Genomic DNA, 17521 nt, shown 5'->3' with positions numbered 1-17521 from the left:
TATTGACACTTGTTTACATTCGCTCGCCTCGTGAGGGAACAAAGTGATGGAGTGCACGTCTTCAGTTCTACTGCTGCATTCGCCGCCTTGTTGGCTGAATATTTAATTACGAGTTGAGGACGAATGCGTGCTAATTAAAGTTAATTGACACCAAACAAGATGGTGGAATTATTCAACTGCTCTGTGAAATTGGACTTAATCAGCTCCTTCATATAAACGAAGAGAGCTGCAGATAACCTGCACACCAAAGGCTTCAGGTTGGAGAGCTTCTGTTGCTATGCAGCTGTCCTGATTACCACTTATGAAAGGTAACCAGTGTTGTGCAACAGTCTTCTACCTGTTTTGTTTTGGGTTTATTTATTTTGAACATTTGCTGGGAATATTTTAGCAGCGGTCAGTTTTTTAAAGTCTTCAGAGTGAATGTAAAGCACTCATCAGGATGGACATCAAGCACCTTATATTTACTTCACACACACCAAAAAGCTCATGAACGCTGACTCATATCAGGGCACTGATTCACTAAACACTCCTCCTCCTAATTTACTTTTCCGGCTCAATTAATGGGCCCATGTGAAGTTTCAGGTGCTGTGAATCACTCAGGAATCTTTCAGTCACTTTTAAGGTCTGTCTTTGAAAGAGATAAGAAAGGAACCTGTGTTTTCCTTCACAACGGTGACCAAGAAAAAAAAAGCTTGCAAATGGGTTAACGAGACTGACAGCTAAACACTAGAACAAAGAAAAAACCTGAGAATTGACAACATTACTCCGAGATGACACACAGCTCCAAGCATGGTTCTAAGACTGGGTTACTTCCTGAAACTCTGTCATGTGGGTTTAAAGCCACGCCCCCTCAGAACATCGCAACAGAGTTGAGGGAGTTCTCTGGGTGTGATTTGCAATAAACTGCACATCCCCTAAAAGTAATTAGTGCTGCCTCTGCTGCTTTATTTAAATGTATTTTTGTTTTGTTTGTTTAAATCTGTATTGCATGACATTACATTTGGCAGACAGATAGAATAAGGAAATGTAATATCTGTCACATCTCAAGAGGGATTAAACCAGCACGTGTGGAGTGTTGATGCCTTAAAAAGTAGATTTTCATTATTATGGGACCAAAAAGCAGAACTGGAAACTTTATAGGCTCCTTTTTCAATATGTAAATTTATGATTGATGTTCTTATATGAGCCAGGTGTTGTCTTTAAATACAGCTTTGTGTTTATTCCATAGGAAAAATGTAAAACAATAATCATTTGCGTGAAAATGTTTAGTCTTTGTGTCAGGGCAATTCTCCTGGTGGGGGGGGGGGGGGGTCAATATAATCAAGTTTTCTTTCACCTAAGGTATTTTAATAGCAATTTATTGTCCAAGTCAGGGAAGCATGGCATGACAAGGACAGAGGGAAGTCACATTTAGGACTTTTTAAGAGTGAGTTCAGGCCACTGCGGTAACACTCTGCCTGCAGCCACCATGCCAACAATCTATCTGCAGCCACTGTGCACAATTAGACCCTGATACAATTGTAATTCACAGTAGTTAAGAGCTTGGATGAAGAGCAGGAGGCGAGAGGCAGGGAGGATGAAGAGGAATTAAAACTCACCCACGATAATTGTGCTTTCTGGCATCTGTCATCTGTCAATCAACGCACGCTTGCCTCTTCAGCCACGGTGCCAATCACTCCCCACCGTGTTTCTGCGGCTGCATGAAGCAAATCGCTTCCAGTTCTTGGGGTTGTTTGAAAGTATCTGCTCAGTCTGTTGAGAGCCACGTTAGCGGTGTTGAGGCTGCTCCTTCCTCCTGCTGTCATCCAGCTGAAGCAGGGCACCACCAGGACCCCAGACCGGTAAAATCTTTGCTGTTATTAGATTCAAACCCTCCTGATGCTGCTGTTTGAATTACATGCATGTGCGTGTGTGTGTGTGTGTGTGTGTGTGTGGGTGTGTGTGTGTGTGTGTGTGTGTTTCTTTCTCATCTGATGGTATCTCACACAGCAAGGTCTCATGGATGGATTTAATCATTTATAACCATTTATAATTTATTTATCACCTATTTATAACCTTTGTTGAGAACAGGTCACGCACATTCTTTGACATATCTAAGCCCGATGAAGCTTCTCTTCAGACGTGAGATATGGTGACCCTGGTCGAGTGCTGTGGTATAGAAATGGGATGCGTTTGGATGCATCTAAATCTAAAAGACAATCACATTAATACTGCGAACTGTTGGAAACTGCTACAGTTTCACATGTTTATTGCCATACAGACAAAACTCACCTGTACAAATAGTTATATATTGAAATATATGTAGTCAAAGGAAGCTGTAAATCATTTAATTCAGCAAACTGTACCCACCGCATGTATGAACCAGCCACTACTCTCTGTATTTCAATCAATTCCATGTAAGACGTATTTATGGATTACCATCATCTGAACAAGCATCAGAGGAAGGGCTTGAACTTGTCCCAGCAGTCGTGATATATCACCCGTTGTGATATATGCAGCGCACATTCCCTTTTCATAGTCAAATATACAACAAATGTATACATTAAAATAAATGAATGTCCTCATAATAACCCAAGATGTTTAAAATATACGTGTTTTTATGTTGCGTTTTTTATATACTATCATCTAACACGTAACCTATGACATCTCTAACGTTGATATATTGAGATATATGTGTCCTAAACTATGTTACATATATAGGTTAACCTGTTGTGTCAAGTTTGATGCCCTGCTGCTGCTACTTACTTCACCTGAAGAGATAAATGACACAAGTGTCCTTACAGGCTGTAAGAATTGAGATAAGTGTCCGCAGCTCTGCTGAAAACACAAAAAAACGGGGGGAGAAAGAATCAACTTCAGGTGACTCGGAAATGTAGGTTTTTGCTTTTAGTGCGCGTGGGTGTGCACCCGCATGCACACGATTGATGCGTAGGGGTGTGGAGTGGTCAACTGATGAGGCACTGTGGAGGCTGAGAGCTCTAGAGAGTGCTGTGTGGGTTGGAAGCCTCCTCACAGTGAAACGTGCACACGCATGCACACAAAGCTGGAGGAGGTGGAGGCTCGCTCGCCTTGCTTGCCTGCTTTTGCCGGCTGTCCATTGATCAGGAGAGGTTGGCAGACTTAAAAGATCAGTGTGGAGAGCAGCGAGAGAGGGAGAGAGAGACGGAGAGGAGGATAGAAAACCAGGCAAAGCGAAGTGTGGAGGGATAGGAGACACAGGGAGAAATAAAGAGGCAGATGACGGCGGCCGGGGTTGCTCTGGGAAGCTTTTACAGACCTGGAGGGAGCCTGGTGGTAAGCTTTCTGTGTTTTGCATGCCTGCAAGCAGCCAACATTTGCGCCTGCATGTCTGCTCCGCTGCAGGGGACCGAGACGGACGCGTTCCCCACTGCAGACATCACACTCTTTATGAAGGAGACAAAGCAGCATCGCGCCGCAGCATTTCATTCAGCATGTGGCCGAGGACGGCTGCGCTTGTTCCGTGTGCTTGTGTCAGATGTCGGAGTGATTGACAGCTGCGCTGCTCCATCACATCCGCGCATATGTGAGACACACGCGCTGTGCGCGCTGCAGGCAATTCTATTCTAAAAGAAAGAAAATGTAGATAATACTATATAGTCTCCATATGTAGGTTATGTTCCGCAACACTGTGGCGGGTTTGTACTTCCTGTGGTATAATGAGAACGTTTAACACAACTGCAGCTGCAGGCGGTGGTCAAAACAGACCACAATAAATCAGGATTTCATCTGAATCAGCGGGGGGACTCTGCACACTAAAGTCTCATGTGCTGAGCTACAGCGGCTGTGAAAAAACAATCCTGGCTGGTTAAAATGGCGATAAAGTTGAATTCAATTGGGAAATGACTGAGACAAAGTAGTACCCTAAAATTGCCTGTGTGTGCGTGTGCGTGTGTGTGTGTTTGCGGGAGAGGGAAAAAAAATCAAATTGATTATGTGTCTTATTTACTTGTAAATCCTTTTTGTAATCTGCCCCCCTTAAATCAGAAACGGAAAATCAATATTCAAATTAGTATTGACGCACCATCAGCGCGCATCTCTCTCAAACGCCTTTCAACTCGCTGTTTTTCATTTTTCATTTTCCAAATTTCATAATAATTATTTTACAACACACCGGGGGGGTGGCCACAGAGGTCCCCGGCCCCTACTCTGCGCACCAATTGGGGCAGGCGGCGGTAGAAGAATCCTTTATGATATGGAGGCAACACGCGTTGACGTGTCGCGCTGCGCTTCCGACCTATAGTATCGGTATGAACTTCAGCGCGCACACACACGCACACACACTGGCGCACAACACTCTCATGGGGACATGCGGCCAGCAGACGCAGCCACGGTAAGTGGAGCCAGTTTTCTTACGGCGCTTTTATCTCTCCGGAGGGTCGAGCTACTCCGGGCGACCGCGTCCTTGTTTATGTTGTTGACGTTATTTGGTGAAAGGGTAAGTTTGGTTTAGCACTTTTCCCCCCTCGGTCCTCCTCACCGATCGCAGGCTCGCTCCGCTCGGGTTGCGCAACGCGGCATGTGATCGCAGCGAAAAAAGGTGAAATCATGTTGATGGTATCGCCTTTATGAAAGTTTCTCGATTAAGATTAATCGCCAATTCATCGCGTCAGCTTTCGCCTGGCCATGTGGGCTTTCGGGGGGAGTTTTGGATCAACTTTTGGGTTTTTACGCGCTAAATGGCCGTGCTTCCAAACCCAAAAGTCGAATTCGTGGAGCTTTACTTAAGCGTTTCATTACTTTAAAGGTAAAAATTGCTGTTTAGTGCCCAGTATGTGTGTGCGTGGGGGCAATGCGCAAAGTGTGTGGTCTCCAAAGCTCTCTCCACCCCCGCAGAGACTCATGGTTTGCGCGAACGCGCGCGCGCGCGCGCGCACACACACACAGACTGTCACGGTCGGGCTTGGAAGTCCCTGGGTCTCAGGAATGCGCCCGGCGTTTTCTCTGTATTTTTCACATTAGGAGCCGTTCGGGAACCGCTCGCGAAGCCGAAGCATGCCGCACATCGGCGGCGGCAATTACGCGCTTCCGGTTACTTCCTTCATAATAAAGGTCTATAAAATGACACGCTTAACGGGCGTCATATGGCCGCAACGCGATTGGCGTTTTCTTTTAATGTTTGTTTCTTTCATCTATACGTAAAGTAGCAAAAAAAAAAAAAAAACCCAAAAAAACCCAAAAACCCGAGGACTTAAATTTACATAACAGCGAATTCTCCTTGTGATTGTTTTGGTTATTTATACAGTTTTCCCATCACAATTAGAAAATAAGTAGTCATGATTTTTTTTCCAATAAAATAAATAGCAGTCCTTCTTCCGATATATATTGTAGCAGCTGGATTCCACACAGCTTTTTGTGTGTGGTTCTCCAGAAGCTTTAAGTTTTATCATCCCGACTGTTGTGTTGAATAAAGCGGTTCTTTAGCAGATCCCCTCTCTGTCAACTTCCAATGCAGCGCAGTGATTTACCTTTGTTTTGTTATGCTTTTAGATTCGTTAATCATCCGGTTTGCTCCTGCTCAATTCCGTCCAACTTGATGCTGCAAGGCGTGCGGGTGGGGTGGGGGCGGCTGGGAGGGTGGCGGTGGCTCTGCTTGGAGAGGAGAGAAGGGGGAATTCTTGTGTTTTTGGTATGCGATTACCCAGCGGAGAACCCATGACTGAAGGGAGGAGGAGGAGGAGGAGGAGGAGGAGGAGAGGGGGGCGGAGGAGTGGAGTTGAATTTAGGATACATTCCTCGCCTTCCTCTTTAAGTTAACCACATTATTGGTGCCGCTGACATGTTTGTCTCCTCACATGACACCCATCAGATCCCAGCTCAGGGGGGAAAGTGCTCAGTTGACCCATCTATCTATCTATCTATCTATCTATCTATCTATCTATCTATCTGTCTGTCTGTCTGTCTGTCTGTCTGTCTGTCTGTCTGCCTGCCTGTCTGCCTGCCTGCCTGCCTGCCTGCCTGTCTGTCTGCCTGCCTGCCTGTCTGCCTGCCTGCCTGTCTGCCTGCCTGTCTGTCTGTCTGTCTGTCTGTCTGTCTGTCTGTCTGTCTGTCTGTCGTTTCACTCATTTTATGTCATAGTTAACAGGTGACTCCAAAAACGACGTCTAGACTATCGAGTTAGATTAGGTTTTTTTTCCCTCCTTAATTTTAAAGGAAATTTGTCTTTATTGCATCCGTTTTTACCGATTTCCTTCCCAGTGAAGAGTTTCCCAACACGTTATTCAAATTCACCCGACACCATCTTCTGTGTAGGTGCTCTAGAGCTCCGCCATTTTGGTCCGCTTGTTGCTTCTCAGTCCATCGCCGACGTGCGTCCTTCAGCGACGCCAGTTGCTTTCCCATGAGTCCCAACCTAAAAGAGGGATGAACCCAACCTGGTCAGGGCTTTTTGGAGACAGCGCCTCAGCTTCCCACCTGTCTGCTTGCCCTCCTGTGGCGTGTCACACACCTCCGCACTGCCCTTAACCTTAAGAAATACAGTGACATTATATCTGACATATTAAATTGAGGCTTGCCAGATTTGCATAAAACCAGCGGCACTCCGCTCGTTCTCCTGCGTCTTTGTCAAAAACCATAATCACCCACTCACTAATGACAATCACAATAATGGACTGCTTGCTGGATTATACCACAAAGTGGTTTTAGCCTGCATCTGCATAATTGTTCTTAGCATCTATATGCCTGTGGGCTGCGGGGCTGCCATTAGCTGCTGCGGAGAAGTGAGTGACTGATGGAGGACTCGATGCCTGAAGAACAGCAGAAAATTGTGTTGCACCTGTGTGGGTGTTTTATGTATGTGCGCATTTGTCTGGAGGCATCTAAATACACAGAGCTCAGCCGATTCCAAGATTGCTTTTACATTAGATCAGATCCCTGCGAAGACATGGGAAACAATCTCCCCCAAAAATGCACCAGCTACAAACTGTTACAGTAGGAACGCCGACCAGTGACCCACTGGCGCGTCACTGTGTTCTCTTTAAAAATCAAAACGATAAAAACAAAGCAACCTAAAGCCCAAGCAGCATCTGCGTCGCCCCAGAGCCCAGTCGTTAGCACCCGCCCAGATCTACATTTTCTGCCTCCTAAAACGTGGAGACGTTCTGAAACAAACGGTGTCGGTGAAAACGGGTCACATGACTTCCAGATGGAGGGACTGGAGCTGCGTGAGCCAGACCAGCAGCTTAAAAAAGCCCGTTTTTAACACGGAGCTGGACCAAGCAGCAGAGGGCTGAGGCGTGATTTTTGAAAACAGAGCCGTGGGGGTGCTGACCGATTATACCAGACTACCTGAGATCTGCTTGGGAGCTGCTCTTAACTTCATCTTCTATTCTTCCTCCTCCCAGAGCTCTCTTGAAAGCGGGCCAACACATACCACACACAAAACGATGCTGCCTCTCTTTGCTAATTACTCTCTGTTGCCATAGCAATGGGTAGCCCTTTTTTGTTATCTTGGATAGCCCATCGCAAACAGGGATGGCATCGTTCTGCTGAGGTGTTTGGATGAGCGGATGGGGGGTTTAATCGCACGGCAGGGGCAGCGTTCTCGAAATCCGCCATTTGCTAAAGAAGAAACAGACATTTATGTCAGCTGACCTTTGAAGAAAAATGTTTTCATGCATTTTCCACATTTCCCAGAATGCCCTGACATCTCGAGGTTAAGAAAAAGTCTTCCTTTTCTTATTTAAATGCAGCATTTTCTCTTAAATCTAATTTAAAAAAAAAAAAAGATTGCACTGCCTTCAAAAAAAGCTTTAACTGAAATTAAAAGTCACCTAAAACAGACCCAGAACACAGGATCATCATGCAACTTCCTGAAAAATTTCCGCACCTCACACACCCCCACATGCAACCACCCACAAGAGCGCACACACACACACACACACACAGTCTTTGTCCCACTTCAAGCACAGGTTTCCTGTGGGCGGGGCTCTGTGTCGCGATGTCCAATTGCTGCACAGTTAATCAGTATTTAGTTCATACAAATTTAAACTCCCATTTCATTTTTAAATAACAATTAAATTCAGAAAAAAATTCAAATACATTTATCCGAATAAACCAACTCGAGCTAGGATTAAAGTTTTGGTGGCACCTAGTTTCAACGATTTTAGCCAAGTAGGCTAACCAAATTCGCATTTTTCGGATTACTGTAGCAAACATATTAGAAACCATGAGACCCACATCAATATTTATCAATATTTACTAAAGTAAACAACTCTGGTATTAAAATGCTAAATTAAAATGCTACTCTCTGGACCTTTAAGCTAAAGTTCCCAACACACACAATATTTCCCATCAACCATATATTTTAATAACTACATATCGAATCTTCAAATGTTATTTTTTCATTTGGGACATTTAGGTGATCAGAAAAGAAACATTTTGTCTAAATTAGCCCGTGGCCGCCCTCAGTCATTCATCTGTGCTCTGGATTGCACACATAAATGAGTCACGTTGACACAGTCACACCTTGCTATATATAAATGTGTAACTCAACAGGTCCGAGACTTCCCAGTCGTGGCAGCTACCGGTACATGGAGGGGAAAACAACACCCGAGTGTGTTGGCGTCTGCGACGAATCTGCATAAATAAGGCGATAGTCTGGAAAAACTGGGGAGGCAGGGAGGGTTATGGTGGTCTGGGCAGCACTCGTTTCATTGCTCATCAAACACAGGAATAATAATAATAATAGGAGTTTTAAAAAATAGTTTGAAACATCGGGTTTTGTAGCTTTCACTAATGGAGAGAGCAAAAGTTAACAAATTGTGTCAGATTTAATAAAGAAACTCAAGGTACTCATGGCAGAGAATCTATCATTCTTCAACTTAAATTATAATCACTTGTCCATATATTTGGTTGTTTAACACAACATATTAAATGATGTAAAAAAAATAGATAAATAAATTGTAGTTGTTGGATTAGAATTTATGATCCACCTTTCCTCTACATTAATGATTTTATGAATGGGCAGCAGAAGAGCCTGTGATTGGCTGAGAGGGAGAACCAATCAGGGAAGATCATTTACAACGGGGCGGGAGAGGATGAATGGACGGATCACACATTTTAGAGGTCAGGCTCTTGTCTGTGTGTATGTGTGTGTGTGTGTGTGTGTGTGGGCCTGTGTGTGCGCGCGCGTGTTAAATGCTAGTGTCTATACATAGCTGTGGGAAACGCATACAGACAATCGGCTCGGTTAAAATTAGCAGTCTGGGCCACCTGTCTACCTCTTACAAAGCCGGAAATGGAGAGATGGAGGGAACAGGAAGGAAGGAGAGGGTGGAGGAGTGGGAGGAGGGGTGAGGACAGAGGAGGGAAGGCATTGATCAAACTGCTGGTTTAGCTCATTGCTCTTTCTCTACTTCCCCCCTCCTTCCACGCTGCAACACAGGGAGACATTGTTTGGCGGTCTGGACTGGGGAGGGGGGTTAGTGTTCCAGGCCAAGCAGAGTTCACATACCTCCTTGCTGGATCACTGCCAGATTTTACAAAGGATATAGGTGGATGATATAGGGAGAGCAGAGTTAAAGGATTATACCAAACTTACTGAAATGGCAGCAATTTTCCTCTGACCTCATGCTGGGGGAGTGGGGAGCTCTTATAACCGGACAGTTTCCTCGTTAAGTAAAAAGACAAGCTAAAACGTTCCCCCTTATTTAAATGTCAATACAAATATGATGCTCGCAGTAAAAAAATAAATCCTCCTTTGCCAACATTTTATCCAGTGGATATTTCATCTGGAAATGCCCCGCCCTTATTTGCAAGCTAACTAAGCTAAATCACAACCATACCTCAATGTCGCACCACAATGACACCGTATTCAAGTCTAAGTGAAAGCGGCTGTTAGCTATTTGGTTACTAAATAGAGTTTTCCGGATCGTATGGAGAGTTCTGATTGCTGAAGTATGTAGATCTGACACATTTTTATGAGGGTATGTGATGCTGGGACAAAATGGCTGCCCTCCTGGTTCTGCCTCAGCATACAGTGTCCACGTAAGAGTACATGTTCACCATTTCCAACACCACCGCCTTTGTCTTTGCTTACACCACTGTATCACAAACGTTTTGGTTTCCTGCCTTTGTAATTTCAGACAACCAACGGGAAGTGTTCATCTTCTTAACTGATCAAGACTTCCTGTTCTAAAACTAGTATCTCGTTTCCTCGAATCATGACTTTTCAGCCCACATTTGGTTTTGTTCCCGTGCGCCTCTGCTAAAATTTTGGGGCGCAGTGTCATCGAGAGGCAGCACCGGCTAACAAATATAGGCCACTATCCACGACAGCTATGCGACAGCAAGACAATTCAGTCGGTGCTTCTTAAAAATCAAATAGTCGTACAACTGCTGCAAAAATCTCTCGTGACTACAGCTAATCTTTTCTCTCATTTCTGTCACAGGACTCATGCCAGACTTCAAATGGCAGATGGGACCCCCCCTCCCCCCAAACGCCACCGCCATTGCCACAATCGGGGAGTCATCGGGAAGGCCTCCAGTGCCCATCTGCGACAGTCAAAATGGATGCAGCAACAGCCAGGATCAGTCGGCCATCTTGCTGTGTTTTCTTTACTTGTTAGAACCAATTGTCTGGTGCGATGCTGACAAGCGCGTAGGAGGAAATGGCACCGTCTCCACAGGCACCACATTTTCTATAGTGTTACAGAAAGAGAATCAAATTCCAGATGATTAAAAAAAGAGAGCAGTGAAGGGAACTCAAATGCTGGCAGTAGCTTGCTATTATGTTAACGGCTTACCTTGATTGAGTCTACTGATGCATTAATAGCTTCGATTCATTCAAATTTCAAGAAATGTTGCCCATAAAGCTAAAGGTATGGCTAACCTTGTACTTTTAATGTGTAATTAAAGCATGCTATTAGCCAAGCTAGGGCTGCCCAGGTTAATTAGTAAGGGCACTCATAAGACAAATACCCAATCTGGTCAAAGGTATACCCCAGAATTCAATATCTGCGCATAAATGCCAGCTATGAAAAGAACAATGTCGTTACGCATGTGGCACACGTACGTAAACGTGCACCTGGGGAAATAAGCTCGCTTCCCTTTGTTTTGATCAAAAGGCATTCAGATGTTTTCCAAGGATGTAGTTTATTCTGCCATATTTGTAACGCGACATTTTTATTGTCAAGCTCCGCTCGTCCGAATTTCCCAAGGCTCTGCTGTACTCGGGCATCTGGGCGGCCATTTTGGCTCTGCAGAGAGGGCGCCCGGCAGTTGCTCAGTAGTCAGTGTAGATCCTGTGGGGCTGTCAGCAGCTACATCTGGCTACTGGGTCTCCGCTGGCGGCCATTATTAAACAGGATACGATGACGACACAAGCTTGATTTCATGATCCAACTATGCTTTTGCTGTTTTGCAACTACTGAAAGTCTTTGAATTTCTTAGCTCCCCAATAGGATTATCCTGTCTGTATCTTCTTCTCCTTGTGAATCTCAGACGCTTTCCATCTGCGAAGAGGATTTTGACTCGCTCCTGTTGACGTGTGGTCAGTTCTGGACCTGGCATATAGTGTAGGATTCTGTGTGTCAGTCTACAGCTACATTGTCTGCTGGGTTTCAGGCCTCTGCACATTCCCATCCCAGTCTCCCCGACTCATACTTGTAAACGATATGATATGCTCCTGTTATTACATTTCCTGTCAATAAAGACTCATTTTTCTGTATGCATATTATACTGTTCTGTGTATGTTACCGTCTGGAATGATTTTGACACTTTTATACCCCTTTATTCCAAACACACACCAGATTTAAGATGTGACAGAAATTGAAACCTGATTCATCAGAGCTCACAATTTCACTTGATTATCGTGAGAGAAATTAAACAGATCGAGCGTAGCATTAATTTTGTGTCCATTTAGCGTGTGATAGAAGTTTCAATTGAATAATCAACATGAAGCCCTGAATTTGTCAAAACAAGTGAAACTAATAGTCATCAAGCTGAAAAGGACAGTAAAACTATCGTAGCGGTGAAGCCTGTACATGAATATAAATGAAATAACATCTAGACTTCCCAGCTATTCCAGACAAATGAAACAAGGTTGATTGAAGAGAAGAGTGAACAGTTTTTGATCAATCGTCCATAAGACAGCCTCAGCCGTGCTTTCTGACGTTGTCACGGATCATATTTAGATTAAAGCTACACGAACATGACGGCGGAGCTTCACAGCACAGATGGGGACGAGCAAATTAAAGCGAAGGAGCAGCTCGGGATGATGCAAAGAAATGGAGAAGTGAGCTAACCTGGCGAGCTTGAGAAGACCTTCGGAAAAGCCCAAAGACTAAAGACCTCACCTCAATACCGTGCTCAACTTCAAATAAACTAACAATGTGTTAAAATCAGGAAAAATTTGTGTAATCCTGCCATCGTTCCCGCCCCCCCCCCCAGATGAAAAAGGCTTTTTAGCCGACTACAGACCTGTCAAAATGGTCCCTTTGTGCTCTTTTCTATTGGATCGACAGAAGTGTGGATTATTTGACAATTTTGTGTTTATTGAGTCATCATAAAACATTCTTCAAACAATAAAACAATTTAAATGTCTGTTCCTGTACAATGCTTGCTAAGCAATTTTATTTATATATAGAAAATGTAAGAGGAGTTGTTAAAATGACAAACCTCCTTCAAATTTAATGGCAGGTACTCTGGAAAAAATAACAGCATTCCATCAACAAATATTTTCAAGCAATAAATATGTATTTATAAATAGTGTAAATTTACATCAAGATTAGAAACATAATGAAACAAAAAAAGGAAAATCACAAATTAAACTTTCGTCTATGTGCAACCCATTCTCTTTGTGACTTGGCTAGTAATTTTTTTTTTCCATTTTAATTTTTTTATACCTAAGAAACAAACAAAATATAGTTATGAAACACAAAGATAAAACAAAAGCTGTTTTTAAAAAAAACAAAAAACAAGAAAACCACCTAAACTCTTCACATTACATTTTTTTGGGGAGATTTTGCTGTGGAAATAGTTTTAAAATTACCATCTATCATAGAAAAAGACTAGTTAAGCTAGTGCTCCATAGAAAGAAAAACAAGACTGTGGGGAATTCTAGAAATCAAACAAAATTTTCATCTTCTTACCAGAGTAGAACAACAAAAGAGACAGAATAGGAGACAGAAAGCGAGGAGAGAGTCAAGTCAGTAGTCTTACAGGTTGTGATGCCAGTTGTGACAGTTAACAAATATCTACAAAACATTTTTATCACCAGTAAGAATCCTCCAACTGTTTTCTGATTAACCTCCACTGAAACGGGTCAGAACCATTGTCACAAGAGGGAGTTGAAAGGAAGAGAGTCCTGTTGTGAGCTTGCTGGCACCTCCTACCCGCAGGAGGGCGGGGCTCCAGTGCTTCAAAACAGGTTGCATAGACAGACACTCAGCCACCTCAGCCTCCAGCCATCGCTATGGAGACAAGCCAATGTGGTGGGAGGATGGTGGGTGGTGGAGATTTGGGAAGGAGAGGGAGGGTTGGCGACGGCCTTGGCTTTCCTGAATGATCAGAAATGGTCCATGTACGTACAAGGTTTGTCCTTTTTTGTCGCTCAATCGCAATAGTTCCGTGTGTGAATGTGAGTTCATGGCTCCACAACAGAAGAGAAAGAGACGTCGCCTAATGTCAAGATGAAGATGAATGAAGAGGAGGGGCCTGGGGAGTACGACCACACAGAGGAATTAGTCAAGGCGTGGAAGGTGGCTGTTTTAGGCAACTTACAAATGCAGCACAGCCGCCAAAAGCAGAAGACGCGTTTACCTAAATTCAGGGTAAACATTAAACGTTACTCAAAATATGACCATATTCAAAACTATGACACTAATGCGTTGGTTTGGTAGTGTTGAAAAATGTTGGAATCAGTCATGTGACAATCTGTTACTGCTCTGAGGTTTATTCTTATTTTCAATCACGCCGCTGACGCACATTAACTGATTGTTTCTGTAGATGGGAGCAGCGTCATGAAGCGTTAACCTAAAGGCTGAGTGAGAACACTCAAAGGCATCATTTAAGATTCAGTTAGAACTCAGACCACGTGTTCCATAGCCATCCCTCCTCTGTGACTTACTAATGAGAACTGGTCGTAGACCTGCATCAGGTCCTCCATCCTGTGCTGCTCTAGCACCACAAAGTCATCCAGGGTGGCGCTGCCTTTCCGGGCGCAGTCCAAACAGTGAATGACGTGCTGCTTCTTGGAGAGCAGCTCGCGCCGCACAAACAGCAGGTTGAACACCTCCACCTGTGGATGACGCAGTTCATTCAGACGACAGCGGAGAGGTGACGGACACGTCTCAGCGCTGCGCTACGCACCCATCTGCAGCGACTGTTGACGTGTGCATGAACACACCATGCTTCACCTAATCTACTCGCATATCCAATGATTAGCTAAATAAGGTAGAAATGAAGACAAAATTCTGGACCAATAAAAATAAAGCTCAAATATAATTGGTTTCAAACCAACACCAACAGAAGCACGAACGTCATTTTCCACACCGGCCGTTAATAACAAGACTTTTTTTTTTTTTCTGAATCTTCAATACTTGGAATTACTGTGAACCGCTAACCCAGAAAAGTGAAATCTTGTTAGATTTCACACCTCTCCTGCTGCAATGTTCCCATTGCGTCTACTGACCTCGCAGATGGTGCAGTAGTGGGCTGGCTCCTCCCTCGTCCTCGGCCTGAGCGCCGTTTCCTTGCCGGCGGACACCAAAGCTTCCTTCACTGACTGGCACTGCTTTAACGTCCGCAGGAGACAGTACCTAAGGCGGCGAGACGGGTGTCAGAAGGAAAACGTCTGATGCAGAAACATTTTAAAGTGAAGGGTTATTGGGCTCACTTGATCATCTCAAACAGCTTATGATCCGACACTTTGATGTTGCGTGCCATGTTCCAGGAGAGGTGCACCATGGGAACCATCGACTTGACGCTTTGGAGCTTGTTCCACTCGTAACGCTCGACGGCCAGCTTGTACTGGTGGGCTGGGAGGGTAAAAAGTAAAGCACGCAATGATGACGCATCCATAATAACAGGAAGTATCTGTAAATGTACAACTTTCCTGACAGATTCATCCGTCAGAGGTGAAAAATAAAACCCTGCTGCAATCACTTCAGCTAAATCAGCTAAAAAGGTCAGTAATCAGCTAAAAACATTGCTAATTATCATAATAAATGTCAACATCTTATACCCACAATAAGATGACTTTTGACACCTGGAAGACTTTTAGAAAATGAAGACTTTAGTACAGAATGAGGGGAGCTGATATTTAACATTTTTCTAGATACATTTAAAAATGATTTCCTATTTTTAACTTAAACATTGATCAAACTAAATCTTCCCTGCATTTATAACTCCATTGTTTTACAATGAGTATTTAAGAATCACTGCCAGGACACTGAAGAGGATGGCATCATTCATAAAACACATTTTTTGGTGGTTAGTAACATAAAAAAAAACCCACTATGTATTTAGATTATGTTTCATTTGCACTTTGTGTTTAGACCTTAAATTTAAAAACTCTATGACAGGCATCCCACAATCCTTTGCTCACCGGTGAGAGGCCCTACATTCCATGCAATATTGTTGCACCAGCCGATGGCCTGCACCCAGTGCACCGTGCCGGCGTTGAGCCACACCAGGTCTCCTGGACGCTGGATGAAGCGATAGACGGGCACGTCGGCCTCATACAAGTCCTCCAGGTTGGGCCACCATGAGCCCATCAGGAAGTTGATGTTATTCCTGAATGTGAGGGGAAAATACACTGATCCAGAGACTCGCTTCATGTGCATGTTTACAGATTAATTCCCACTTATTCTTACTTTTCACAGAAGTTACTCATCACGCCCCAGTAGGGTTCAGGGACTGCGAACCATTCGCAGTCTCCTGGTCCGATGTTGATGTTGACAGCACAGAAGTTGTTGTGTTCCTGGTGACCTGAGAGACAAATGCAAATTTGGGATTTGTAATTGCCTGAGGAATTGATTAGTTTGCTTCGCACACACCACACCATAAAAATCTACTTTGATTCTTCCTTCATTACTTTTCACCCATACATGTGTATGGGTTTAAACCAGGTGCTCATTAAGTCGATCGCGATCTACCGGTCGATCGCGGAGGTAGTACTGGTCGATCGCGGCGTGGCATTAAAAAATGTCAGCCTATCATTCATCCCGTCACTTGATTTATATACAGGGCAACCAGTCAGATGACAACTGAATTTTGACCTTTAGGTCCGCTCATGCGCAAACAACGGCGCTAAGCTATTCAGCGAATTACCTCTGATTTTAAGCCATCGCTAAAGCTTATGGTCAGAAAAATGAATGAGGGAGCGCAACCAAGTAAGAAGACAAAAACATATCACTTTCATACATAATGGGAGGTGGACTTTTTTTCACGATGTCATTTTCGAAGTGCGTTGAAGATTATTAAGTACATGAAGATAATTAAGTCCAAATACGTTCCACCATGACTGATGAACATTTGGAGGTGTGCTTTAGACTGGCTGTCAGCAGCTGCTGTCTGGACTGCATCCCTGGCTGATTCAATTCAGTGCAAGTCATCAAAGTAAACTTAGGTAATTACAAAAAAAATGTTAATAGTTAATTATTATGCGTGTTTTGCAAAATTGGCTCATTCGGTTATGCAAGGTACAGCAACATACATTGTACAAACAAAGAATCCTCAATACATTTGAAAATGAGATGTTTTGGATTTTTGTGGTGGGTAGATCATTTTGACTTGGTCATTTTCTAAGTAGCTCCCATGCTGAAAAAATGTGAGTGCCCATGGTTTAAACCCTGTCATAGTTTCAACCCTTTAAAATATTAAAAACAAACACCACCACACAAATGACTTTTACTTTGTGTTGGAGGGTGCAATCACCTGGTATTCTGCTGCCGGGGACTTTCATGTACAGCTGAACCGTGTTCATCCCCAGGATGGTGTGGCCCACATGGCTGAGCAGGTTTCCAGCAGACACGACTCGAGCGAAGGCCGGCAGTTTACTCAGCTCCTGCAGCTGCTGCTTCCACCTGGTGGAGAGAGCGGGCAAAGCTTCGCATTAGCCTGCCATCAGCTTCAAGGGGGGACAGTTGACAGCAATACTCACTTCCTTTCATCCGATACGTCAATGTTGGTGCCAAATTTGATGTGCTTTAATGGGCCTCTCCGTTTGTGTACAATGCTGCAGACACACATACGCAAATGGTCGTTTTCATAAATGATTAACACTGTTGAAAAATTGAATGTGAAACGTACAAGAAAGACAGTGTTGCAGCTCAATTATTAGAAAACAATCATGTGCAGCTCAAAAAAAGATATTGTTTTTAAATTCTGAACCGTGGGTTCAGAAACGTGCACGTTTCTGGTTATAAAACATTCATCTAATGTCCTGCTACAGCTACTGCTCAGAAAAACACATCGACAGTAGTTTAAAATGTTTTAAATGGAAAATAATTGAGAGAGAAACACGTGCACTTTTTGCAAATTGTTTTGTGGTTCAAAAAAA

The 17521-nt window shown here is 43.7% G+C and overlaps 1 protein-coding gene and 1 long non-coding RNA gene across 3 annotated transcripts in view; one reads left to right on the top strand and one right to left on the bottom strand.

The window, feature by feature from the left end:
- Window positions 1-1870: 1870 nt before the first annotated feature.
- LOC130522487 (uncharacterized) lies at window positions 1871-11686 on the top strand. Its single transcript, XR_008949635.1, has 2 exons — window positions 1871-3294; window positions 10410-11686. It is a non-coding gene; the product is annotated as an uncharacterized LOC130522487 (long non-coding RNA).
- An 805-nt stretch (window positions 11687-12491) lies between these two features.
- Window positions 12492-17521, bottom strand: part of LOC130522478 (lysine-specific demethylase 6A-like) — a 28239-nt gene continuing 23209 nt past the window's right edge. For both annotated transcript variants that reach the window (XM_057026905.1, XM_057026906.1), the window contains 8 exons: window positions 17123-17197; window positions 16897-17045; window positions 15834-15948; window positions 15566-15753; window positions 14855-14996; window positions 14651-14777; window positions 14087-14257; window positions 12492-13674 (listed from right to left, as the gene is read on the bottom strand). In XM_057026905.1, the coding sequence (XP_056882885.1) occupies window positions 13645-13674; window positions 14087-14257; window positions 14651-14777; window positions 14855-14996; window positions 15566-15753; window positions 15834-15948; window positions 16897-17045; window positions 17123-17197 (997 nt within the window). In that variant the 3' untranslated portion in view covers window positions 12492-13644. The remainder of the gene's footprint in view (window positions 13675-14086; window positions 14258-14650; window positions 14778-14854; window positions 14997-15565; window positions 15754-15833; window positions 15949-16896; window positions 17046-17122; window positions 17198-17521) is intronic.

Source organism: Takifugu flavidus, chromosome 3 (assembly GCF_003711565.1).
Source record: "Takifugu flavidus isolate HTHZ2018 chromosome 3, ASM371156v2, whole genome shotgun sequence".
NCBI lineage: Eukaryota > Metazoa > Chordata > Actinopteri > Tetraodontiformes > Tetraodontidae > Takifugu > Takifugu flavidus.
Note: the sequence above shows the minus strand (reverse complement) of the source record. Positions and strands in the feature narration are given on the sequence as shown.